The sequence below is a fragment of the Musca vetustissima genome, unplaced genomic scaffold (genome assembly GCF_032173495.1).
Source record: "Musca vetustissima isolate MV318-11 ecotype Yass unplaced genomic scaffold, APGP_CSIRO_Mvet_v1 utg25167, whole genome shotgun sequence".
NCBI lineage: Eukaryota > Metazoa > Arthropoda > Insecta > Diptera > Muscidae > Musca > Musca vetustissima.
In genome coordinates, this window is record NW_026883869.1 from 25,600 (window position 1) to 53,371 (window position 27,772).

The 27,772-nt window shown below is 37.8% G+C and overlaps 1 protein-coding gene across 1 annotated transcript in view; it reads left to right on the forward strand.

The window, feature by feature from the left end:
* The window catches only part of LOC133330864 (probable serine/threonine-protein kinase DDB_G0282963), a 35,239-nt gene extending 8,807 nt beyond the window's left edge, over positions 1–26,432 (forward strand). Inside the window, exons 6-7 of the mRNA XM_061539266.1 lie at positions 25,868–25,921; positions 26,398–26,432. Of these exons, the coding sequence (XP_061395250.1) occupies positions 25,868–25,921; positions 26,398–26,432 (89 nt within the window). The remainder of the gene's footprint in view (positions 1–25,867; positions 25,922–26,397) is intronic.
* Positions 26,433–27,772: the final 1,340 nt, after the last annotated feature.

The window sequence follows — 27,772 nt, forward strand, 5'->3', positions numbered from 1 at the left end:
GATAATGGCGTATCCAGGAGAGAATCATCCATTGGTGGACCGTATGAAAATCGAAACCTTTGTGAATGGCATACGTGACCCTGAGATTAAATGTGCAACATATGCGTCACCAAAAGCGTCATTTGCCGAAACCGTTTCGTTTGCTCTTGCCCAAGAGACGGCAAGAATGATTGTTAAGCCCCAGACCCACAAGATTAGCCAACTGGAGACCGAATGTTGCGAACACAAATCTCTCGTTAACTTGATCAAGGACGCCATGAGGCGGGTAATAGAAGAAACAAAGTTTGTAGGGATGACTAAGCACAGGGTTAGATGCTACAACTGCGATAAAGCAGGTCATATTGCGCGCGAATGCAGAGCTAAGCGCAAACGATCCAGGTCATCGTCACCACCTCCAACGAAAGATGGTAGAAGAATGGCTCAACAGTCCACCAATGAGTCACCGTTAAACAGAATCGAGCACAGAGAAGGCGGAAAACACGGTAATGCTGATGCCCTGTCTCGTCGGCCATGCAAGGTAGAATACAGCCACTGCTCAAAGGCTGAGTGCAAAGAGAATATCGTGGATGTCCGACGATTGCAGTTTGAGTCGGGAGAAGATTGGTCGACGGAACAACGAAGAGATCCCATTCTGGGCAAAATAATTTCGGCCATAGAAACGGGCAAGCGACCTAGTCGCAAAGAAATTACCTCCGAAAGCCCTCTTTTAAAATCCTATTGGGCCCAGTGGGACAGTCTACTTATAAAAGATGGTTGCCTATATCGCAAATGGGAAAGTGAGGACGGTAAATCTCACCGGAACTTGATCGTCGTCCCAGACTCCAAAATAAGAGATGTCTTGTCGGAGTTTCACGATGGGCCAAGTGGAGGACATCTTGGCATAGCAAAGACCGCTGAAAAGGTAAAGCAGAGATTCTACTGGGTCGGCTGTCAAAAATCCATTGCCGACTGGATCGCCAATTGTGAAAGGTGCATAAAAGCTAAAGGTCCAACACGGAAGAGTCGAGGCTACATGCAGCAGTATAATTCAGGAGCCCCTTTTGAAAGAATCGCAATGGATGTAGCTGGACCGTTCCCCACAAGCGACTCTGGGAACCGGTATGTCTTAGTGGTCATGGATTACTTCAGTAAATGGCCGGAGGTTTATGCTATCCCAAATCAAGAAGCCAGGACAATTGTGGATGTGTTCAGCAAAAATTGGATTTGTCGCTATGGTGTTCCATCTGAGGTTCATTCCGATCAAGGTAGGAATTTTGAATCAGCGATCTTCAAGGAAATGTGTGACTCCTACGGAATTAAGAAAACCAGAACGACGCCCCTACATCCACAATCAGATGGCATGGTGGAAAGATTCAATCGCACCCTTGAAGAACATCTACGGAAAGTGGTGGACAGTGGCCAACGAGACTGGGATGAGCATATTCCAAAGTTTTTATTGGCTTATAGATCGGCCATTCATGATTCCACATCCCGGACCCCAGCCAAAGTTCTGTTCGGAAATGAATTAAAGCTACCTGGCGATTTGATATTCGGCGCTACCCCAAACGACGATGTGAACCAAGATGAAGACAGCCAAAACTCTTTTAGTAAAGTCCACGATGCAGTCCGACATCGAATAAAAATGGTTAGCAACCGCATGAAGGCAAGGTACGATCGAGCGGCAAATACCGATGGGTTTCAAGAAGGGCAACTGGTACTATTGTTCAACCCACAACGAAAGAAAGGACTATGCCCCAAATTGCAAACGCACTGGGAAGGACCCTACAAGATTGTCACGAAAATAAATGACGTCGTTTATCGCATCCAGAGGAGCGACAGTCCCAGGTCGAAGATGAAAGTTGTACATTTGGAGCGGCTGACCCCCTACGGAACGGGAACTGTGCCTATTCGGGACGAACAGGCTTAAGCGGGGGGCAATGTTACGAATATAACTTTAGATTTAAGTTAATTTAGATGAATTCCGTTAATTTAAGAATTTGAATTGTAACGTAAATTTCTACTACGCAGTTTATTTGAATAACTTCACAACAACAACCACTGTATAGATTTTTCTACATCCTTCCATTTCCTCTTTCATTTTCTATTTTGTTATTGTCGTACAATTCTTGTTAAACGTTATTCCTCTTTCTTTGTTATTCCCTCGCCTGTATATGTGTTGTTGTTATTGTAAGTTTGTTTACTCAAGTTTGTTGTTGTTATTGTTCACTCAGTAAGTTTGTTGTTGTTATTGTTACTCAATGTGTTTGTTGCATTGGTAGATTGTTCGTGATCTAGGTGTTACCAGATCGTCTAGAAACTTCTGTAGCGACAGGCAGGGCTCATATAAATAGAGGGAATGGAAAGGCAGTGAGTCAGTTGTGAATCAGATCGCGAATTGAAACCGTCGTGTAAAGTAAAGTGCAAAGTAAAGTTGTGTGAATAAAGTCATTGTAATAATCGTAATCTGAACGAACCCGCGTTTTATTTGGTACGAACTGTATCGGGAAATAAAACAACGTCTACACGGGAATAAGTGAAGTCCAAGAACGTAACAGTATGTTTTATTTTTTGAAAGTGTATATATGTATGTGTGACACACACAATGCATGAAGAAAATCAAAATAGTTTTGATTTTGAAAATGAAACCCTATCAATCTGGTGAATAATATTCATTTTGAAAGTTGTCAGTAAATAATTTTGTGTACAAAAATAATAAAATTGTGACGGAATAAATAAAAAACAACTGAATTTACGGCTCAAAATGCAATTTTTGGGACAAAAATCGAGTTTTGATTGAATCGATAGTGATTGAAGAGTTTGCCATACACTGGTCAATCTCACATATACAAAAAGGGGTTCATTGGCATGACGACATGATTTATAGTGTATGGGGCCCTTTAAAGTCGTTTGCGCACAGTGGGACAGATTTGTGTAAATTGATTTAAAGCAAACATGACACACGCTATTCGGTATGTGCACCGTTTAAAATTTAATCTCAACATAAATAAGTCGAAATTATATATGGAATCTACGATATATCTATAACTGAACCAATTTGAAGCTAACTTTGCCAGAGATTAATTTATATTAATTTCACTACGTTGTGTCAATCGGCCTAGCTGTGGATCTTTAGTGCACAATTTACTTAAAATCTGACGAAAAAATATATAGGAAGTGTACACTTCATTCTAGACTTAATCCAATACACTATGCCAAAATCCGTGCAAATCGAATAATTTTCAGAGACTTTGGTGCACCATTTACATAAATTCGGACGAAACTGTGTATGGAAGCTATATCAAAATCTGAACCGATTTTCAGGAAACACACATCATTCTAGACTTAATTTAGTACGCTATGACAAATCGAAAGATATATAGGGACTTTGGTAGACCATTTACCCAAAATCGGACGAAAATATATATGGGAGCTATATCTGAATCTGAACCGATTTTCACGAAACTTAGCACACGTCATTCTAGACTTAATTCAGTACGCTATGACAAAATTCGAGCAAATCAATTGATTTTCAGGGACTTTGGTGCATCATTTACCTAAAATCGGGCGAAAATATATATGGGTTCTATATCTAAATCTGAACCGATTTTCACGAAACTTAGTACACATCATTCTAGACTTAATTTAGTACGCTATGCCAAAATGCATGCCAATAAAAAGATTAGCAGGGACTTTGGTGCACCATTTACCTAAAATCGGGCGAAACTATATATGGGAGCAATATATAAATCTGAACCGATTTTAACGAAACTTATAGCCTAGACAGACGACAGCCTTAATTTGCATTAACAGCCTTAATTCAAATTAACTTGTACATTATCCTCATTTTTATGTGTTAATGCACAAAATCAAACTGAATTTATACTGAATTAAGCAATTTCAATATGGCAATGCTGTAGAAAATAAATTGATTGTTGCCAAATTTGTTTACGTTTACGAAAATAAAAATTAGAAATAAAGGCAAAATTCAACATTTCTTCAAATTTGGAGCTGTTTTATCTTCATTATAGCTGTTACTTTTCCTTCCCGTCATGTATCAATTTCAAAAAGATGTAATCCTAAAAAGTATTGTAAACAAATGTCAATATTTTCTTCCTACACACAGACAAACAATAGTTTTGAAAGAAAAAACTGGTTCATAAATGCAGAAACTCTCGTCTGTCAGGGGTAAATTTTAATTCAAATTAAGAACTTTTTAATGCAAATTAAGGCTGTCGTCTGTCTATGGTATTAGCACACATCATTCTAGAACTAATTCAGTAAGCTATACCAAATTTTGTGCAAAGAACCAAAAATAGTTATTTTTGTCCCGATGCACTTTTATAACCCAAACAGCAATAAACCAATAAATACGGGAAGAAGAAGTAAAGTTGAATTTTAAATGTATTTAAATTATACTGATTTCTACCCGTCATTTGTCATTCGGTTTGCAACACCTCGAAATATTAACCAGAGAACCCACAAATTATATTCTTGGCGAGAATAATATTCTATGTCGATTTACGCATGTCCGCTTGTTGAAATCACGATAGAGTTTGCAATATTTAAGATAAAGCTCTGAAATTTTGCAGAGACTTGCTATGTCGATTCAGGTATTGGTCTAGCCCTCATATAACGGTACACCCAATAATTGGTATTTTGGACACATTTTTCAATCAAACTGGCTGTATTTTGGTATTTTGGGTTCCCATTGAATTACACATATCCTTACCAAGAATTTTTAATACTGAAGTTTCCGGGTATTCCCCATATTCTCTACCAAAAGTATCAATATTGATCTTCGTTTTATTATAGCCCCATATAGGGGTAGCCCCACTATTTGATGTATTTGATATTTGCTCACATATTTATGGGATGAATTATAAAAAGTTCGACCGCATTTCTTTTTTAATTTTTATATTCTGAGGTGGATATTTCGCAGAATTTTTCACCGACACGGCAATTAGTTTCGCAGAAAATTGAAGTCTTGGGGTAGTTGCGTAGGTTATCATATGGATAGCCCCGTTTCACTGGAAAAAACATTGGAAAATCTAATCAACCATGTGAAACATAGGAAACTTCAATGTGTCAATGTGAAATCGAAAAACGAAAATTTGTTTGGAGTGATACTAACATTTTTTAAAAAATCCTGGAACAAATTAAAAATGTTAAAAAAAGTGCCAGGTGCTAGATCAATTTTTTTTGGTGCTAAACGAGTTTAAAAAGTGCTAAATTGGCAACACTGGTTATATGAAATATATGGCCTGTTCCCGTACTGCAAGAATCTACTACTTTTTACTACGATAACGAATTTTCCTTTATGCTATCGAAGAAAATAGTAAAATCGAGTAGATTCTTGCAGTACGGAAACAGACCAATAGTTTCCAATCCTACATGGATCTATACTACAGCGAATGATTATGTGAATTTTTGTTAAAACTTCCATAGTGAAAATCGGACGTGACTTCATATACAAATAAATGAAACTATGCAAACAATCCGCTTAATACGGCAAGTACTACAGTGGCATTTTAAACTCAAAATTTTCTAAAATAATAGTACTGATATTTATTTCCAATGATGTTTCCAACCACTCTGGAAATATAATATACTGCAGCGACTTCCGATGAAACTACAGTGGCACTTTTAAACTCAAAATTTTCTAAAATAATAGTACTGATATTTATTTCCAATGATGTTTCCAACCACTCTGCAGCGACTTCCGATGTAATGAATAATGGGCTGGATCTTTATGTCGAGGATATACTAAGAATACCGACAATTTTTTCCATTGAGGAAATACTAAACGTTAGCAATTTTAATGGAAATCTTCCCTATAAAGGCAAGTCGTTGCATAATAAATGATGCGCTGTGCAAAATTCGTACAATTCGTACATATTGTTACGAATATAACTTTAGATTTAAGTTAATTTAGATGAATTCCGTTAATTTAAGAATTTGAATTGTAACGTAAAGTTCTACTACGCAGTTTATTTGAATAACTTCACAACAACAACCACTGTATAGATTTTTCTACATCCTTCCATTTCCTCTTTCATTTTCTATTTTGTTATTGTCGTACAATTCTTGTTAAACGTCATTCCTCTTTCTTTGTTATTCCCTCGCCTGTATATGTGTTGTTGTTATTCCTCTTTCTTTGTTATTCCCTCGCCTGTATATGTGTTGTTGTTATTGTAAGTTTGTTTACTCAAGTTTGTTGTTGTTATTGTTCACTCAGTAAGTTTGTTGTTATTGTTACTCAATGTGTTTGTTGCATTGGTAGATTGTTCGTGATCTAGGTGTTACCAGATCGTCTAGAAACTTCTGTAGCGACAGGCAGGGCTCATATAAATAGAGGGAATGGAAAGGCAGTGAGTCAGTTGTGAATCAGATCGCGAATTGAAACCGTCGTGTAAAGTAAAGTGCAAAGTAAAGTTGTGTGAATAAAATCATTGTAATAATCGTAATCCGAAAGAACCTGCGTTTTATTTGGTACGCATTGTATCGGGAAATAAAACAACGTCTACACGGGATTTAGTAAAACCCAAGAACGTAACAATTGGTGTCGGAAGTGAGATTACGATAATACTAAGATGAAGTTTAAGGATCTACGAGTGGAAGACTTGAAGAAGGAGCTAAATAAATTGGAATTGTCCTCTACTGGCAACAAGGCTGAGCTACAAAAACGCCTGTTGGATGAGTTCGAGCGCCGTGGTATGAACATCGATACATATGAGTTTGACAGTAAGGATGAAGTGGATTTATCGGAAATGGGCGAATCCAACGGTGGGGAAGTCTCGTCAGTAGCTGCCAGGGGTGACGATTTAAGAGAAATGCTGGCTAAAATGTTCCAAGAGAATTCCAGAATGTTAGCAGAAAACACGAGAAGAATGTTCGAAGAGAATGCCAGAAAGTTTGAGGAAAATTCCAGAAGGAGCGAAGAGAATTCCAGGAAGTTAGAAGAAAACACGAGACGAATGTTCGAAGAGAATTCCAGAAAGTTAGATGAACTCAAGGCAGAGAATTGTAGAATGTTTGACGAAAATTCGAGAATAATGAACGAGAAACTCGAGAACATTACAGAAGTTATTGGAAGGAGAGTGGAAACCGTAGAGGTCCAAATTAAAGAGTTGGATAAGAAAGTGCAGTCGGTTGACGAGAAATTTCTGGCCCACGACCACAGGGTTACGAATCTGGAGAAGAAAATTTCGGAACTGGAAATTAAAGGTGGTCGGGTGCGAGCTCCTGATAACACACTAAAAATCAAACCTCCTGTATTCGACGGCTCTACGTCATTCAATGTTTTCAAGTTACAGTTCGAGACAGTGGCTTCTAGAAATTCGTGGAACGACAGCGACAAAGCGGTTGCACTACTTCTGGCATTGAAGGGCAGTGCTGCGGATGTTATACAGAGTATTCCTGTCGCTTCTAGAAGCAACTATGAAGATGTTATTGCTGCACTGGAACGTAAGTACGGTGGCGAACATAAACAAAACATATACCTTATGGAACTAAGGGGAAAAGTACAGAGGGCAAACGAGACGCTACAAGACTTTGCAGCTGAGGTGGAACGTTTGGTGCTAATGGCGTATCCAGGAGAGAATCACCCATTGCTGGACCGTATGAAAATCGAAACCTTTGTGAATGGCATACGTGACCCTGAGATTAAATGTGCAACATATGCGTCACCAAAAGCGTCGTTTGCCGAAACTGTGTCGTTTGCCCTTGCCCAAGAGACGGCAAGAATGATTGTTAAGCCCCAGACCTACAAGATTAGCCAACTGGAGACCGAATGTTGCGAACACAAATATCTCGTTAACTTGATCAAGGACGCCATGAGGCGGGTAATAGAAGAAACAAAGTTAGTAGGGATGACTAAGCCCAGGGTTAGATGCTACAACTGCGATAAAGCAGGTCATATTGCACGCGAATGCAGAGCTAAGCGCAAACGATCCAGGTCAGCGTCACCACCTACAACGAAAGATGGTAGAAGAATGGCTCAACAGTCCACCAATGAGTCACCGTTGAACAGAATCGAGCACAGAGAAGACGGAAAACACGGTAATGCTGATGCCCTGTCTCGTCGGCCATGCAAGGTAGAATACAGCCACTGCTCAAAGGCTGAGAGCAAAGAGAATATCGTGGACGTCCGACGATTGCAGTTTGAGTCGGGAGAAGATTGGTCGACGGAACAACGAAGAGATCCCATTCTGGGCAAAATAATTTCGGCCATAGAAACGGGCAAGCGACCTAGTCGGAAAGAAATTACCTCCGGAAGCCCTCTTTTAAAATCCTATTGGGCCCAGTGGGACAGTCTACTTATAAAAGATGGCTGCCTATATCGCAAATGGGAAAGTGAGGACGGTAAATCTCACCGGAACTTGATCGTCGTCCCAGACTCCAAAATAAGAGATGTCTTGTCGGAGTTTCACGATGGGCCAAGTGGAGGACATCTTGGCATAGCAAAGACCGCTGAAAAGGTAAAGCAGAGATTCTACTGGGTCGGCTGTCAAAAATCCATTGCCGACTGGATCGCCAATTGTGAAAGGTGCATAAAAGCTAAAGGTCCAACACGGAAGAGTCGAGGCTACATGCAGCAGTATAATTCAGGAGCCCCTTTTGAAAGAATCGCAATGGATGTAGCTGGACCGTTCCCCACAAGCGACTCTGGGAACCGGTATGTCTTAGTGGTCATGGATTACTTCAGTAAATGGCCGGAGGTTTATGCTATCCCAAATCAAGAAGCCAGGACAATTGTGGATGTGTTCAGCAAAAATTGGATTTGTCGCTATGGTGTTCCATCTGAGGTTCATTCCGATCAAGGTAGGAATTTTGAATCAGCGATCTTCAAGGAAATGTGTGACTCCTACGGAATCAAGAAAACCAGAACGACGCCCCTACATCCACAATCAGATGGCATGGTGGAAAGATTCAATCGCACCCTGGAAGAGCATCTACGGAAAGTGGTGGACAGTGGCCAACGAGACTGGGATGAGCATATTCCCAAGTTTTTACTGGCTTATAGATCGGCCATTCATGATTCCACATCCCGGACCCCAGCCAAAGTTCTGTTCGGAAATGAATTAAAGCTACCTGGCGATTTGATATTCGGCGCTACCCCAAACGACGATGTGAACCAAGATGAAGACAGCCAAAACTCTTTTAGTAAAGTCCACGATGCAGTTCGCCATCGAATAAAAATGGTTAGCAACCGCAAGAAGGCAAGGTACGATCGAGCGGCAAATACCGATGGGTTCCAAGAAGGGCAACTGGTACTATTGTTCAACCCACAACGAAAGAAAGGACTATGCCCCAAATTGCAAACGCACTGGGAAGGACCCTACAAGATTGTCACGAAAATAAATGATGTGGTTTATCGCATCCAGAGGAGCGACAGTCCCAGGTCGAAGATGAAAGTTGTACATTTGGAGCGGCTGACCCCCTACGGAACGGGAACTGTGCCTATTCGGGACGAACAGGCTTAAGCGGGGGGCAATGTTACGAATATAACTTTAGATTTAAGTTAATTTAGATGAATTCCGTTAATTTAAGAATTTGAATTGTAACGTAAAGTTCTACTACGCAGTTTATTTGAATAACTTCACAACAACAACCACTGTATAGATTTTTCTACATCCTTCCATTTCCTCTTTCATTTTCTATTTTGTTATTGTCGTACAATTCTTGTTAAACGTCATTCCTCTTTCTTTGTTATTCCCTCGCCTGTATATGTGTTGTTGTTATTCCTCTTTCTTTGTTATTCCCTCGCCTGTATATGTGTTGTTGTTATTGTAAGTTTGTTTACTCAAGTTTGTTGTTGTTATTGTTCACTCAGTAAGTTTGTTGTTATTGTTACTCAATGTGTTTGTTGCATTGGTAGATTGTTCGTGATCTAGGTGTTACCAGATCGTCTAGAAACTTCTGTAGCGACAGGCAGGGCTCATATAAATAGAGGGAATGGAAAGGCAGTGAGTCAGTTGTGAATCAGATCGCGAATTGAAACCGTCGTGTAAAGTAAAGTGCAAAGTAAAGTTGTGTGAATAAAATCATTGTAATAATCGTAATCCGAAAGAACCTGCGTTTTATTTGGTACGCATTGTATCGGGAAATAAAACAACGTCTACACGGGATTTAGTAAAACCCAAGAACGTAACAATATCTAAACCGCATAACTGCCACAAGCTCTGTTATAGAGTAACTTCGGGTAATGTGGACTATGTGGAAAATGCTTGGAATATGTCAATGCCGCCTTGATAAATGTTTTCCTAATTTAGGAAAACAAACATAAAACTTGGTTTTCAATAAATAATTGCAATTTTTAAAATGTAGTAGTAGAAAATGTAGCTCTGATTGTAAAAGTATGATTTGAACATTTAGCACAATAGTCGAACGTTTTTGCAAAATAGTCGAACACTTTGTTTTTCACGAATATAAAGAAGTTATGTGGTTTTCTTGTTTTCTTTAGCAAAAATATATTACAAAAAATGTAATTACAATCGCCGACTTTTAATTTTTATTAATTTTGAAGCCGATAATTATGGTGAAATAAAAATATTCAACGTCGGGTAATGTGGACCACTATAAAAAAATGGTACATTTTCATGAGAACAAGTTCGAAATATGATCGCATTTAATACGCGAGGAGATATTCTATCATCTGAAAACTCGATATGCGAAATTACAGGTGCCTCGGTTGGATAATGAAGCAAGAACCTTAAAAATACCGCAAATGGGGTGGAACTCTTAAATGGGGTCTATTCCAAAACATGAACCCATATATTTTTGCATTCATTGTTATCCAAGAGTGCAATAAATTGAAATTTATCACAACCAATCCACAACCTACATTTACCTTACAGATCCACATTACCCACACATACTGGTCCACATTACCCGCCAAGTTTTTTTATTTGCAGTTTTGAGTTTTTTGAAATATAATGCAATAAAATTTTTATAGACAAATATATATAATGTTTGACCTGGAATATATTTAGTCAACAATCCTACTATGTTGTGAAAACAATTTGTTTTTATTATTTACCATTGTTACGCCCACATTATCAAAAAATGGTGGTCCACATTACCCGAAGTTACTCTAGTAACTTCAGTACGTAGTGCAAAATTTTGTGCCGATTGACCCATCTGGTTGAAGCATTTATATCCAAACTCTAGGTTATACTAACTTCAGTACGTTGTGCAAGATTTGTGTAAATTTTGTGTAAAAATATATATGTAGAAGCTATATCTTCTAAATCTGAACCGATTTCAATGAGACTTGCCAGAGATTAACTACAGTTCATTGTACAAAATTGTGTGGCAATCGGACACACAAGTGCACAATTTATATAAAATAGGAAGAAAATATATATGGGAGCTATATCTAAATCTGGACCGATTTTCAGGAATCTCAACACACCTGATTCTAGACTTAATTCAGTACGCTGTGCCAAATTTCGTGCAAATCGTAAGATATATGATGACTTTGGTACACCATTTGCATTAAATCGGACGAAAATATATATTGGGAGCTATATCTAAATGTGGACCGAAACTTCAGGAAACTTAACACACATCATTCTAGATCTAATTCAGTACGCTGTGCCAAATGTTATGCAAATTTAAAAGATATATAGGGATTCTGTGCACCATTGACATAAAATCGGATGAAACTATATAAGGGAGCTATATCTAAATCTGGACCGATTTTCACGAAACTAGGCAGATATCATATTACGCTCAATTCAGCACGTTGTGCCAAATTTCGTGCAAATCGAAAGATATATAGGGACTTTGGTGCCCCATTTACATTAAATCGGACGAAACTATATATGGGAGATATATCTAAATCTCGGCCGATTTTCACGAAACTTGGCAGACATTATTCTAGGCTCAATTCAGTACGTTATGCCAAATTTCGTGCAAATCGAAAGATATATAGGTACTTTGGTACACCATTTACCTTAAATCGGACGAAAATATATATGGGAGCTATATCTAAATCTTAACCGATTTTTTCCAATTTCAATAGGGTTCGTCCTTGGGCCAAATAAGAGACCTATGCCAAATTTCAACCAATTCGGATCATAAATGCGACCTGTACTTTGTTTACAATTTAACATGGACGGACGGACATGCATAAATCGACTTTGTGCCATGTTCCGACGGGCATTCGAACAACGTAGTTCGCTCTCAGAATTACGTACATGAATTAACCCGTTCATACAACACTATTCTTAATTCATGTCATCAGAGTTTTTTATTTCAAACTTATTGTTTCTTGTTTTACACCAAAATACTAACATATTTGCATGAATCGCATATGGATCTAAATAGAAAAATTAATTCTCTTTCTCCTGACTATATTATGAACACATATCTATCTACTTTTAAGTCATGTTTTCCATTTTTTCTGAAAATATTGTGATTTTCATATATTATATTATCTAAATTCAAATGTCACATAAAAAAATTGGAGAATTTTTTGTTTGGGTTTCCCCAAATTTGTTTCTTGTTTTGTACGCTAATTAGAACAAACGGGAAAGAAATTCATATTGCATTATGTAGATAACAAAATTTACATCCTGCTGCATATATAAAAACTAGACAATTTTTTACTTTTCATTCATCATTTTCAATTTTACTAAACAAGTTTGAAAATTTTATAAATATTTTCAAGCTGTCAAAATTAATTTATTTTTGATAAATGCTCTCAATTGTTAGGGATGGGACAAATTTCTTCGTTATTCAGAGAGTGATTCGAATTGAACAACGTATAAAAGTCGGTGTTCGCTCAGACAATTTTGTATGGGGAACTAAGTAATTACTTCCATGGCCTATAAATAAGGCCACCAAGGGTGACCAGCTTATTATCGATACCTCTGCCAAGGTATCTGCCAAGATGCATTATTGTGAATTGACTTCCATTATGAAAACGTAAACCAAGATCTATTAATAAGGTCACCAAGATAGCAATCGAAATCGGAAAACAGCTGCTTTTTCTCAAGTCTAATGTCATAAATTTCGACTTTGTTTACGTTTTCATAATGGAAGTCAATTCACAATAATGCATTTTGACAGCAAACTTGAGAGGTATCGATTATCAGCTGGTCTCCCTGGGTGACCTTATTTATAGGCCATGACGTAAACAAAGTCGAAATTTTTGACATTAGACTTGAGAAAAAACATCTGTTTTCCGATTTCGATTTCTATCTTTGTGAATACCAAAACTGACAAGAATTGTCGTTTTATTGAAAAAAATTTACACTGTACAAAAAGATAGTTATAAAAATTGTATAAAATAGTAGATAATTACACTACTGGGGTGTATAAATTACATCAAAGGGGCTACTTTTCCGTCAAAACAATAATTCTATTTGTATATGTGTATGAAATGACTTGAAAAATACAATAACCAATTTAAAATTATTTTGAATTTCATAGCTGTTCCAGAACCTACAAGAATTTACAATTTTTTACTACGATAAAAATTTTTCCTCTATGATATCGAAGAAAATAGAAACAAGTAAAAAAGTGTCAGGCGGTGTTGCCGATAGATATATACCCCAAGCCTATAGTTTGGGAAGGTGTTTGGAACAAATATGATAAAATATTAACCATTTGTAAGGGATGTACCGAAAAGGGTGTACTACTGGGTCCGATGTTCGGACTCGATGTAGAGTTGGTAAAGATAATAGAGTGGACCAATGGGTCCCATCTTCGGACTTAATCTAGAATTCGTAAAGATAATTGGCTGTGCAAAGTTTGTTTCATATCGGACATTCCATTCGCCTGATATTGGATTTACAAATATTTAAAATTTTGACCATTTGTGGGGGAGGTACCAAAAGAAGTGGACCAATGGGTCCCATCTTCCTACTTGATCTAGGCTTGGTAAAGGTTATAAGTTGTACAAATTTTAGTTAAAATCGGATAGACCGTTTGCAAGTTATTATAAAATTTTTGATCATTTTGTGGCGGAGGTCTGGTACCTGGTAAGAGTGGACCAATGGGTTCCATCTTCAAACTTGATCTAGGCTTGGTTACGATAATAGGTTGTGCAAAGTTTGGTTCAAATCGGACATTCCATTCGCCTGATATTGGATTTATAAATACTGAAAATTTTGACCCTCTGTGGGGGAGTTACCAGAAGGAGTGGACCAATGGTTCCTATCTTCCTTCTGGATATAGGCTTGGTAAAGGTAATATGTTGTACAAAGTTTCGTTAAAATCTGATAGTCCGTTTGCATGTTATTGTAAAATTAATTTTTATGGCAATTTTGAATATTTTGTGGTGGAGGTACCAGAAAGTGTGGACCTACATATCCCATCTTCGAACTTAAACTAAGTTTGGAACATGGCCTAAGGGAACATGACCAAGGGAGACCAGCTGATTATCGATACCTCTCAAGTATGCTGTCAAAATGCGTTATTGTGAATTGACTTCCATTATAAAAACGTAAATAAAGTCGAAATTTTTGACATTATACTTGAGAAAAAACAGCTGTTTTCCGATTTCGATTGCTATCTTGGTGACTTTATTAATAGATCTTGGTTTGGAAGAAATATTAAGATGTGCAAAGTTTAGATGAAATCGATTATTCCCTTCGAGAGTTATCGTGTGCTCCATGGCCTATTAATAAGGTCTCCAAGGGAGACCAGCTGATTATCGACACCTCTCAAGTTTGCTGCCAAAATGCATTATTGTGAATTGACTTCCATTATGAAAACGTAAACAAAGTCGAAATTTTTGACATTAGACTTGAGAAAAAACAGCTGTTTTCCGATTTCGATTGCTATCTTGGTGACCTTATTAATAGATCTTGGTGTGTTCTAAAACCAATATATCGATATACGATAAAACCGATATACCAATATATCACCCAAGATCATGGCCTATAAATAAGGTCACCCAAGGAGACCAGCTGATAATCGATATCTCTCAAGTTTGCTGTCAAAATGCATTATTGTGAATTGACTTCCATTATGAAAACGTAAACAAAGTCGAAATTTTTGACATTAGACTTGAGAAAAAAACAGCTGTTTTCCGATTTCGATTGCTATCTTGGTGACCTTATTAATAGATCTTGCCCAAGATCAAGTCTCCTTATGGGATGTAGATTTGGAACTTTTGGATTCGATGGGATTCGATGAACCTGGGTGTCTAGTCTTAATAGTCTTAAGGTTCTGTTGGTTTTATATTTAAATATAAAATATAATTATAATTAAATATAATATAAATAATAAATATAATATAAATATATTATTTAATTAAAAAAGGGATATAGTAAAAAAATATAACACACACGAGTACCCCACCAATACGAAAATTTACAATTTAGCTTTATTTCACTATGATGTCCAATGCGTCTCATTGGACAGGTTGTCAACTATATCATCCATCCATTATCTGTCTATATTATATTTCTTTACGATATATCTATGATGTCACTATGCGAAAAATAATTCCTATTCCTAGTTTTGCTTCTCAATATCAGGATTGTCCACGTCTATTTCTTAATTTTTAATTTGTAAAGCCTGATCAGGATTACTAGGATTACTATAGATGATGTACGAAAAGTACTAAATGGTACTAAATTTGGATCAATGTGATGGAGCTGGAATCCTTAAATTTGGACTTAAGGTTATTATTGGAGTGGTTTGGGTGAACTGTGAGAGTGTAGGATTGATATAGGTTTGGAATATGGATATATAGAATAGAAAAAAAGCTGATACTATTTGGTTTTAAATTTGAACTTTCAATTACTATTTCAAAGCAGGGTTTGAATATGGTGATGGAGCTGGAATTCTTAAATTTGGATTTGCGATTACTATTTGATATAATATATACGATATAATATAATAATATAATAATTTTGGTACGAGAAGTACTAAATTTAGTACCATTTGGACTTTGGTGGAACAAAGATCACTGTTAGAGTGTGGGATTGACAGTTTTAGAAATTCATGAAATTCATACTTATGAAAAGTACTAAATGGTACTAAATTTGGAACAATTTGGATTTGGTTGAGAACTGAGATTTGGAATTTAGTATTGAGGGATGAAAACAACTTTAGTAATAGAATAGAAAACTCACTAAATTTGGATTTGGGTATTGTAGAGAGCTGGAAACCTAAAATTTTGACTGACGGGGCTTTTGAAAGTAATTATGTGTGAACGGATAGAGCTGAGATCCTGAAATTTTGAATTAATATAACAGTTTGAGTGCAGGATTGGGATATGCCGGTAGTTTTGAAAATTCGTAATACGTGTACTAAATGTTACTAAATTAAAATTAAGGATTGGATTGGATTGTAGGATGAAACATGGAGTTAGTTTTAAAAATGCGTAATTATGTGTACTAAATGGTACTAAGTTTAGTACAATTTAGATTTGAGGAAAAGGATCGAGATGGAAAACTTATATTTGAAAATAAAATTACTGATAGAGTACAGGAATGAGACAGTGTTGGAAGTTCGAACTCATAAGTATGAAAAGTACTAAACATGCCACAATTTGAATCTATGTGAACGGATAGGTTTGGAGTGTGATATTGAGAAGTTTTAGAAACTCGTACTCACGTCTATGAAAAGTGTAACCGCCGATGTTTTGAAAAGGTTTATATTTTATGTTCGTTGAATGGCTTTGCCGGTATGCTGGCGTTTTGCGCGGCTAAAGCTCGCCGGATGAGGGGTGGTTCTTGCCAACCAATGAACGATACTACTGTACAAAAACAAACTAAATCATACCGGGCTTTTAATTGAAATAAATTGATGAAATTTTGGGAAACCCGAAATATGCCAGAAAAAGAAAATGGAAAAAAGAATAACTAGAAAATAATGCTTGTAGTTTAACTACACAAACCTATAAGTATAGAAAAAGTTGTTCCCCCGACGGTTAACCTGCCGAGGAAACTCCCACCCACCGAGATTCCTTCTCGCCATAACACATGGTTGTGTCCCTAATCTGACCTACCCCTACCTCTCCTTCACCACATCCCTACCACCTTCCTAAAATATTCTTCACACCAAATATATTGCAATCTATTTACTGAAAATTATATCATTAATTACCATATTTTTTCCACTCTTTTCAGGGTAATCTTCCCCAAAGCTCGCGTATGGTATTGTTACGTTCTTGGGTTTTACCTTATCCCGTGTAGACGTTGTTTTATTTCCCAATACAGTTCGTACCAAACGAAACGCGGGTTCTTTCTGATTACGAATATTACAATGATTTTATTGGCACAACTTTACTTTGCACTTTACTTTACAGCTTTACGTTACTTAACGGTTTCAATTCGCGATCTGATTCACAACTGACTAACTGCCTTGCCATTCCCCCTATTTATATGAGCCCTGCCTGTCGCTACAGAAGTTTCTAGGCGATCTGGTAACACCTAGATTTCGAACAATCTACCAATGCAACAAACACATACAAACTTACATTGAGTGAACAATAACAACACATATACAGGCGAGGGAGTAACAAAGAAAGAGGAATTAAGCGAGCATCAATGATGACGTTTAACAAGAATTGTACGTCAACAACAAAATAGAAAATGAAAGAGGAAATGGAAGGAGGTAGAAAAATCTATACAGTAGTTGTTGTTGTGAAGTTATTCGAATAAACTGCGTAGTAGAAATTTACGTTACAATCCAAATTCTTAAATTAACGGAATTCATCTAAATTAACTTAAATCTAAAGTTATATTCGTAACATTGTCCCCCGCTTAAGCCTGTTCGTCCCGAATAGGCACAGTTCCCGCTCCGTAGGGGGCCAGCCGCTCCAAATGTACAACTTTCATCTTCGACCTGGGACTGTCGCTCTGGATGCGATAAACCACATCATTTATTTTCGTGACAATCTTGTAGGGTCCTTCCCAGTGCGTTTGCAATTTGGGGCATAGTCCTTTCTTTCGTTGTGGGTTGAACAATAGTGACAGTTGCCCTTCTTGAAACCCATCGGTATTTGCCGCTCGATCGTACCTTGCCTTCATACAGTTGCTAACCAATTTTATTCGATGGCGAACTGCATCGTCGACTTTACTAAAAGAGTTTTGACTGTCTTCATCTTGGTTCACATCGTCGTTTGGGGTAGCACCGAATATCAAATCGCCAGGTAGCTTTAATTCATTTCCGAACAGAACTTTGGCTGGGGTCCGGGATGTGGAATCATGAATGGCCGATCTATAAGCCAGTAAAAACTTTGGAATATGCTCATCCCAGTCTCTTTGGCCACTGTCCACCACTTTCCGTAGATGTTTTTCCAGGGTGCGATTGAATCGTTCCACCATGCCATCTGATTGTGGATGTAGGGGCGTCGTTCTGGTTTTCTTGATTCCGTAGGAGTCACACATTTCCTTGAAGATCGCCGATTCAAAATTCCTACCTTGATCGGAATGAACCTCCGATGGAACACCATAGCGACAAATCCATTTTTTGCTGAACACATCCACAATTGTCATGGCTTCTTGATTTGGGATAGCATAAACCTCTGGCCATTTGCTGAAGTAATCCATGACCACTAAGACATACCGGTTCCCAGAGTCACTTATTGGGAACGGTCCAGCTACATCCATTGCGATTCTTTCAAAAGGGGCTCCTGAATTATACTGCTGCATGTAGCCTCGACTCTTCCGTGTTGGACCTTTAGCTCTTATGCACCTTTCACAATTGGCGATCCAGTCGGCAATGGATTTTTGACAGCCGACTCAGTAGAATCTCTGCTTTACCTTTTCAGCGGTCTTTGCTATGCGAAGATGTCCTCCACTTGGCCCATCGTGAAACTCCGACAAGACATCTCTTATTTTGGAGTCTGGGACGACGATCAAGTTCCGGTGAGATTTACCGTCCTCACTTTCCCATTTGCGATATAAGCAACCATCTATTATAAGTAGACAGTCCCACTGGACCCAATAGGATTTTAAAAGAGGGCTTTCGGAGGTAATTTCTTTTCGACTAGGTCGCTTGCCGAAATTATTTTGCCCAGAATGGGATCTCTACGTTGTTCCGTCGACCAATCTTCATCCGACTCAAACTGCAATAGTCGGACATCAACGATATTCTCTTTATTCTCAGCCCTTGAGCAATGCCTGCATTCTACCTTGCATGGCCGACGAGACAGGGCATCAGCATTACCGTGTTTTCCGCCATTTCGATTCTGAAGTCATAACTCTGGAGCCTCTCGATCCAACGGGCTAGCTGACCTTCCGGATTCTTAAACTGCAGCAACCATTGGAGAGCAGCGTGGTCGGTCCTCAGCAGGAAATGCTGGCCATATAGGTATTTGTGGTAGTGTTTAACGCTCTCAAGGACAGCAAGCACCTCTCTCCTCGTCACACCCGGGTACGGGGCTTTTCCGATGACTTTTTCCTGTCCGTCGATTTCCTGGGAAAGGACGCCACCGATGCCGCACGCACTTGCGTCTGTGTCCAGAACAAACTTGCCACCAGGTATAGGGTATGCCAAAATGGGGGCTCTACATAGCATGTCTTTGAGCTTTCTGAATGCCTCTTCTTGGTCGTTGCCCCACTGAAACCTCTGGCCTTTTTGCGTCAAGCGGTGTAGACAGGCGGCGATGTTGGCAAAATTTGGTACAAATCGACGGTAGTAGGTGCAGAGACCCAGAAAGCTTCGCAGCTCATGGAGATTTCGGGGCTGCGGCCAATCTCTGACGGCTTGAATTTTCTCCTTATCTGTCGATATGCCCTCCGGCGTCACGTGGTGCCCCAGGAACTTCACCTCTCGTTGGAAGAGACTGCACTTCTTTGGGTTTAACTTGAGGCCTGAAGACGAAAGCTGCTGTAGAACATCCTTTAAGTTCTTGATGTGTTCGTCGATGTTGCGTCCCATGACTATGATGTCATCCAGGTATATGAGGCACGACTTCCACTGCAGCCCTTTTAACACACGCTCCATCAGCCTTGCAAATGTAGCCGGGGCGTTGCAGAGTCCGAAGGGCATGACATTGAACTGCCAGAGACCCCCATTAACGCCAAACGCTGTTTTCTCCTTATCTTTCTCGGCGATCTCTACTTGCCAGTACCCACTCTGCAGGTCGAGGGTGGAGAACAATGACGTCCCGGCTAATGTGTCCAATGTGTCGTCAATTCTTGGGAGCGGATAGCTGTCTTTCTTGGTGACATCATTCAACTTTCGGTAGTCCACACAAAATCGGGTGCTTCCGTCTTTCTTCTTGACCAAGACCACTGGGGAGCACCATGGACTTGACGATGGTTCTATTACACCACTCTTTTCCATTTCACTTATCAGCTTCTGGACCTCGTCTCTTTTTGCCAGGGGAACACTTCTTGGAGGCTGTTTAATGGGTCTCGCGTCTGCTGTATGGATTTCATGCTTCACCACTGATGTTCTTCCTTGGTGCTCTTTTGTCAACGCAAAGGTAGGGGCATATTTCCATAATAGCTGCTTAGCCTTGTTCCTCTCGGAAGGTGATAATTGGTGTGTCCACACTTTTATGTAGCCGTCGAGGTGCGTCTTCTCCATGGCTGCTGGCTTTTCGGTTCTAGTTTCCAAATTAATTACAGCTTCAGCTGGTGTGCAGTGTCCATCATCGGAAAATTGGCAAATTTGCTCTTGCTTGTTTGACAGGTTCAAAACTCTAACAGGAATTAATCCGTCCTTGTTGCTTTTCACCAGGGCATTCGCTATTAGGATGTTACTGTTTATGTTTTCTGCTGGTTCCACCACCCACAACTTCTCGGCACCACAATTTCCATTCATTGGTACCCATATTATTGCAGCGGCACAGGGCGGTATTATCTCTGGGTGTACTTTCATCGTAGCCCACGTTTAACGGAATTTCGACGTTAGACCAGGTCATCACACGCTCTTTCATATCCAGATTGATACCAAAGGCAATCATAAAATCTGCGCCTATTATCACTTCGTCTACGATATCGGCAACTATAAACTCGTAATTCTCCGATTTATTGGCAATAGTTGCCGTGTACTGCCGCGGGCTCCCCCGTTGCTGTGCGCAGTCTGACTCCATTAAGTTGCGTTATTTTTCCCTTTACCAGATCTGATCTTATGATGGATCGATTTAGTTTAACGGTGACTCATTGGTGGACTGTTGAGCCATTCTTCTACCATCTTTCGTTGGAGGTGGTGACGATGACCTGGATCGTTTGCGCTTAACTCTGCATTCGCGCGCAATATGACCTGCTTTATCGCAGTTGTAGCATCTAACACTGGGCTTAGTCATCCCTACTAACTTTGTTTCTTCTATTACCTGCCTCATGGCGTCCTTGATCGAGTTAACGAGAGATTTGGGTTCGCAACATTCGGTCTCCAGTTGGCGAATCTTGTGGGTCTGGGGCTTAACAATTATTCTTGCCGTCTCTTAGGCAAGGGCAAACGACACGGTTTTGGCAAATGACGCTTTAGGTGACGCATATGTTGCACATTTAATCTCATGGTCACGTATGCCATTCACAAAGGTTTCGATTTTCATACGGTCCAGCAATGGGTGATTCTCTCCTGGATACGTCATTAGCACCAAACGTTCCATCTCTGCTGCAAAGTCTTGTAACGTCTCGTTTGCCCTCTGTACTCTTCTCCTTAGTTCCATAAGGTAGATGTTTTGTTTATGTTCGCCACCGTACTTACGTTCCAGTGCAGCAATAACATCTTCATAGTTGTTTCTAGAAGCGACAGGAATACTCTGTATAACATCAGCAGCACTGCCCTTCAATGCCAGAAGTAGTGCAACCGCTTTGTCGCTGTCGTTCCACGAAATTCTAGAAGCCACTGTCTCGAACTGTAACTTGAAAACATTGAATGACGTAGAGCCGTCGAATACAGGTGGTTTGATTTTTAGTGTGTTATCAGGAACTCGCACCGGACCACCTTTAATTTCCAGTTCCGACATTTTCTTCTCCAGATTCGTAAACCTGTGGTCGTGGACCAGAAATTTCTCATCCACAGACAGAATCTTCTCGTCAACCGACTGCACTTTCTTATCCAACTCGTTTCCACTCTCCTTCCAATAAATTCGAGTTTCTCGTTCATTATTCTCCAATTTTCTTCTAACTTTCTGAAATTCTCTTCGCTCCTTCTGGAATTTTCCTCAAACATTTTAGCCAGCATTTCTCTTAAATCGTCACCCCTGGCAGCTACTGACGAGGCTTTCCCACCGTTGGATTCGCCCATTTCCGATAAATCCACTTCATCCTTACCGTCAAACTCATATGTATCGATGTTCATACCACGGCGCTCGAACTCATCCAACAATTCCAATTTATTGAGCTCCTTCTTCAAGTCTTCCACTCGTATATCCTTAAACTTCATCGTAGTATTATCGTAATCTCACTTCCGACACCAATTGTTACGTTCTTGGGTTTTACCTTATCCCGTGTAGACGTTGTTTTATTTCCCAATACAGTTCGTGCCAAATAAAACGCGGGTTCTTTCTGATTACGAATATTACAATGATTTTATTGACACAACTTTACTTTGCACTTTACTTTACAGCTTTAAGTTACTTGACGGTTTCATTTCGTGATCTGATTCACAACTGACTAACTGCCTTGCCATTCCCCCTATTTATATGAAATAAGAAGTTTCTAGACGATCTGGTAACATCTAGATTTCGAACAATCTACCAATGCAACAAACACATACAAACTTACATTGAGTGAACAATAACAACAACACATATACAGGCGAGGGAGTAACAAAGAAAGAGGAATTAAGCGAGCATCAATGATGATGTTTAACAAGAATTGTACGTCAACAACAAAATAGAAAATGGAAGGAGGTAGAAAAATCTATACAGTAGTTATTGTTGTGAAGTTATTCGAATAAACTACGTAGTAGAAATTTACGTTACAATTCAAATTCTTAAATTAACGGAATTCATCTAAATTAACATAAATCTAAAGGTAACAGTATATTCGTAAGTATGTAGTAGCCTTTTTTTTAATACATTCCAGTATTTTTTCCATTTTCTTGTTTCTTTTTTTATGTTTCAAATATACAGAAAGAGGCAACCAAGGCGTATTACTTTGAAGGTTGTCTATGTTGGTGGTCCCTAATCCTGTATTGCTGTTTTGTGTTGACTTTCAAATTCAAAATCAATATTCCACAATAAAAAAAGTTCGAATTGGAATTTAGAAAAGATGTATTTCCTTTACTCTAATCAGGCCCACACAACCAATCTTCATCAAGCGTCAAATCAAAAAGGAACGAAATTTATCCATTTAATAAATTATAAACAAAAGAAAAAATATGATGACAGGAGCCTCATCATATTTTTTCTTTTGTTTATAATTTATTCCAATTCTCTCAGTCGTGTTTTGTTTGACATTATTCGGAAACGTATGGTTTGACTATTGTGAATGATCGTAAATATGCATGCTTCTTCTTATTCCCAATAGCAAAAAGAGGCGCACCCCACAAAGCCAACTATCCTGCTGATATCCCTATCAAAGGATAGGAGGAAAAAAGTGCGACAAAAATATAAAAACAAAATAATTAAAAAATTCCATCTGGGGTGTTTTTAAAAGTTTCGGTATTCGAAATCCCTCCTTTTGTTGTGATCTGGCAACCCTAAATATTAATTCTGAGCAAAAATTAATTATTTACAACATCAAGTTTTATTTGCACATGTAAAAGGCTAACCTCATATATTGGTTTACCATGTGTAAACCGAGTGTAAAAATGACGTCATACGCCAAGCGTTACGGTTTAGTGTGGCGCAATATAACATATGGGCAACTGACGTTTATGAATGAAAGCGTTGGGGACGCTTAAATGGCAACATTATTTGGCGGCTTGGATCACGGACGGACGGAATTATTAAATAAAAAGGTAAGTAGAGTGTAAAAAAAATAAAGTGAATATTAAAATTAATAAAAAAATACGTGAAAGTGTCGGGTTATTGAAATAAGTGAGTGTAGTGATTGTGAAAAGTGTTTAAAGTGTAGAAAATTAATGAATGAAAAATCCTATTGTAAATATACAGTGCGGGTGTATGTGAAAATACTGCAAGTGCAAATAATGAATGAAAAATAAAATAAGAAATAATTCTAAAGAAAATTATGATTAAATAGTAAAGAACAAGAAATAATTGAATAATAAAAATTATAAACTCAAAATTAATAATATAAAATTAAAATCGGTAATATAATGAAATTAAACAATTGAGTTTGGCGGAAACCTAGTGTTCGAAAACTTAGAATGTTTTCGAAAAATATGAGTGATAAAAAAATAGTACTAAACTTTGAGTGATAAATATGAAAGAGAATGATAATGAGCAAAAAGAATCAAACTAAAAATGGAAACTGCGGAATCAAAACAAAAAGTGAAAATAAATGAATGAAAATATAACTATGGAAAAAAAGAAAAACTAAGCAAAACAAAAAAGAAAATATTAATAAAAAATAATTTAAAATGAATCAAGACAAAATAAAGAGGAAAACGTTAAAAATAAATATTTTTGTGTTGAGATCTAGATTCTAATAAAGCTTTGCAAAACGTACATGGATTTTTAAAGGAAATAAAGTTTAATACACAATTTTTTAAGCATTTAAATCAAAGTGTTGAAATAAATAACTTTTTGGAATTTAAACCCGTACGAATTTAGTCGCAAAAGTTTTAATAAGAAAGTTTTGTGAAAGTCTGAAATAACGGTTAAATAATTATACGGTTAAACGAATATATAATGAATAAAAAACTTACATGATGATTAAACCAACTTGAAATTAATTGTTTTAAACTTTCCTCTAAAATTGTGCAATATTGAAACAATATTGTGAAATAGCGAAATTAATAAAAACTGCGGCAATGGAAGGAATAGTCCAAAGTGATCAAAAGGAAATAAACTATGCGGGATAACAAAAAAAGGAATGTAAATAAAATTTTAAACTATGAATTCAACCATTACTAATTATCGTTTCTATCTTTTTCTATTTTCAGATTTTGGATGGTCTATCACAAAATAATCTTGCTTTCTTTCTCCACTACAGGTGTACCATCAACTAGACCACCAGCATTAGTCAGGGTGTCGGATACGCAAGTATTTCAAACTCATCAATGTGAGTTTGATCGTGACTTCCCTGCTTCCAGATTCTAACGTCGTAATTCGAATCTCGACTGATCCGCGATCGTGTGTACAACACTCCCCTGCCTTGTGCCAAAGATGCGAATGGGTATATAAAGGGGGAGTGCACTCAAAGGTCAAGACAGTCACAACCGTGACTGCTTAGGAGTCGTTGACATAAAGTTAGAGTAGGTAAACCTTTGTTGCTTTCTGTCGTACTCTGACTACAACTTTCCGACTTTTGCTGGCTGATTCTAAAAGATCGGACTCCTGCTAGTCGGTGCAAAGTAGACTAGATTTCGGAACTCCACCATCAACCATACTATCCGTAGAAACCAAAACAGAAACCACTGACGGAAACTATCTGCTGATCAGGATCTACGATTCAAAAATGTAAGTTACGGCCTCCTTTTATAATATATAGAGTATTTAAAGATTAATATAAAAAACATAGTTTAGATTCTATCCAATGAAATAAATATGATTTTTCTCAGATTAAAAGAAATTGAAATTAGGTTAAAATACTCGCAGAACGACTTGTTCTGGCTTGAGATTGCATAGCACTCTCACCATTTTATATATTTATATTAAACTTATATGCCTTTACTTATACTCTACTAATTCACATATTTCCCCTATACTTCCATGGTCTAACACTACGAGAAATTTGCACCATACACTCTAAACACAACACACTGGATAAACTTTTGCTATTCTACAGCTTGGATTATAAGCATATCTGGAATTCTTAAGTAGTACTTCAGGTTAGTAACATCCTATTGATTATTCTTAAAACGTATCTAATATAAAACTCTTATTCCATTCTAGGTATTGCTGACTTCAAACTGAGGAATGATTTGCCACTACTCTGGATTAATTCAGGTGAGTAGAAAACTTATTTTAGAAATTCGATCAATAATTTTATATATTTTATATTCACTTAAAATTAAGAAAACTAATTCATTGATTTTGAAAAAAATTGTAAGATAAAGACTCGATAAAAATTCAAATTTTCTCAGAAAAAAGAAAATAAATCAGTTGAATAACAATTCAAGTCCAACCTGATAGGTTGCGAAACTATTTAAAAATCGTAAAAAAACATTGTATACGTCTACTAGAATGAAATTTATTGACTATTTATACAAGATCGACGTACACGATATATTTAACGCGAAATCGTTAAATTATGATTTTAAATTAAAGTTTTAATTCTTACACGGCTTTGAAGGGTTTCACTTCAGTAATTCAATGTTGGAATCCTTCAAACAACTGCTATAACCTAACGAACAAGTGATTTAACCTCACTAGATTCGATTTTCTAGACACAATCTAAAAAAGGTATTTATCCTTTTTCCTAGTTACGTTGGAAAAGAATTTTGCTTCAGCTGCCTGAGATATGACGTTTATTTTGTCTTCAAAATTATATTTATGTGAGAGATATTCCTTTAATATTTCCACTAAATGATATCCAGTCCCATTGTATTTGCCTTTCGATTTAAGAAATTCAACAATGTGAGACTGGTATTTTATACGAAAGGGGGCTTTAATGAACCACTTCTTGGTATTTAGATTCCCGAAGATATACTCTAAAATATTGTGATGAAATGGTTTTCTGCTTGGATCGAATTTTTCATATGTTTGTTACATTTCTTTCGAAACAATCCGTCCTTTGGTGCACCAATCATAAATTAAACGAAAGTCTGTCATTTTCAAAGACTTGAACCAGTCAACCGAGTTTTCTGAATTGAAATTGACAACCGGTTTGTTGTTCACATCATAACATCGAATAAAATTATCATCTGAGACATTAGCATTGTTGGGAAATTTTTCCTGTGGCAATTCTAGTGTCTGCTTAACAGTCTGCGAAACTTGTGAGTCTTGATGATGATTTCTAAACAGCCAACGGTCATAGCGTTTGCCCAATTTTATTACCAACCCTCCGTCATCTCTAGATTCCGGATTGGCACATGAATTTGTCTGTTTATTGGGGCCCGTTTTAATCTCACCTAATTGTTCTGCTACTGCAGCGTTGGTATCTAAGATCTGTATAGTTTTGACTTCGGCCTTCGGCGAATATTGCCCAAACTTTGCAACGGGTGATAAGAGAACTTGAATGTTGTTGTCTCTAATCGTGGATACCAAGATCATATCCGAAACATCGTTCATTGCTGAAATTGCACCATCTTGCTTCGTGTATTCCGGTGTAAATGATTCCTCAAGCTGTTGATTTTCGAAACGCTGTATAGAATATGGCATTATTGCAACTCCTGTATATGATTTTGGATGATTTGCCATTTGATGATGCTTGGCGTCTACGGTTGCTACTCTTGCAGTTGCTGCTCTTTGTACCATATCTCCGTCGGTGACACATTGCTCTTGGAACGATCATCTTCGGCAATCACTGAGCATCCTGTGGATCTAGGTGTACCACTTTCGAAGTATATTCATAGGACATTACCTGCTGGTGTAGCTCTCGCAGACGTGCTATAGGTTGATGCTGCCGAGCTTCCAAATAAGTCGATACTAAATTCTCGATGTTTTGCTCCGGATATTTTTTCGGCGTATTTTGACCAAAATGCTGTGGAGCTAAAGCTGGTTTCAATGCGGTAACTTCACTAGGCACTGGAGAATCTTCAGGTGTCTGAGTCACCGCTGGTGGTACCCTACCATTTGACGCGTAAGGTTGAAGACAGGCTTCAAGAATACTAGGTATAAATTCCTTCATTCTTTGTT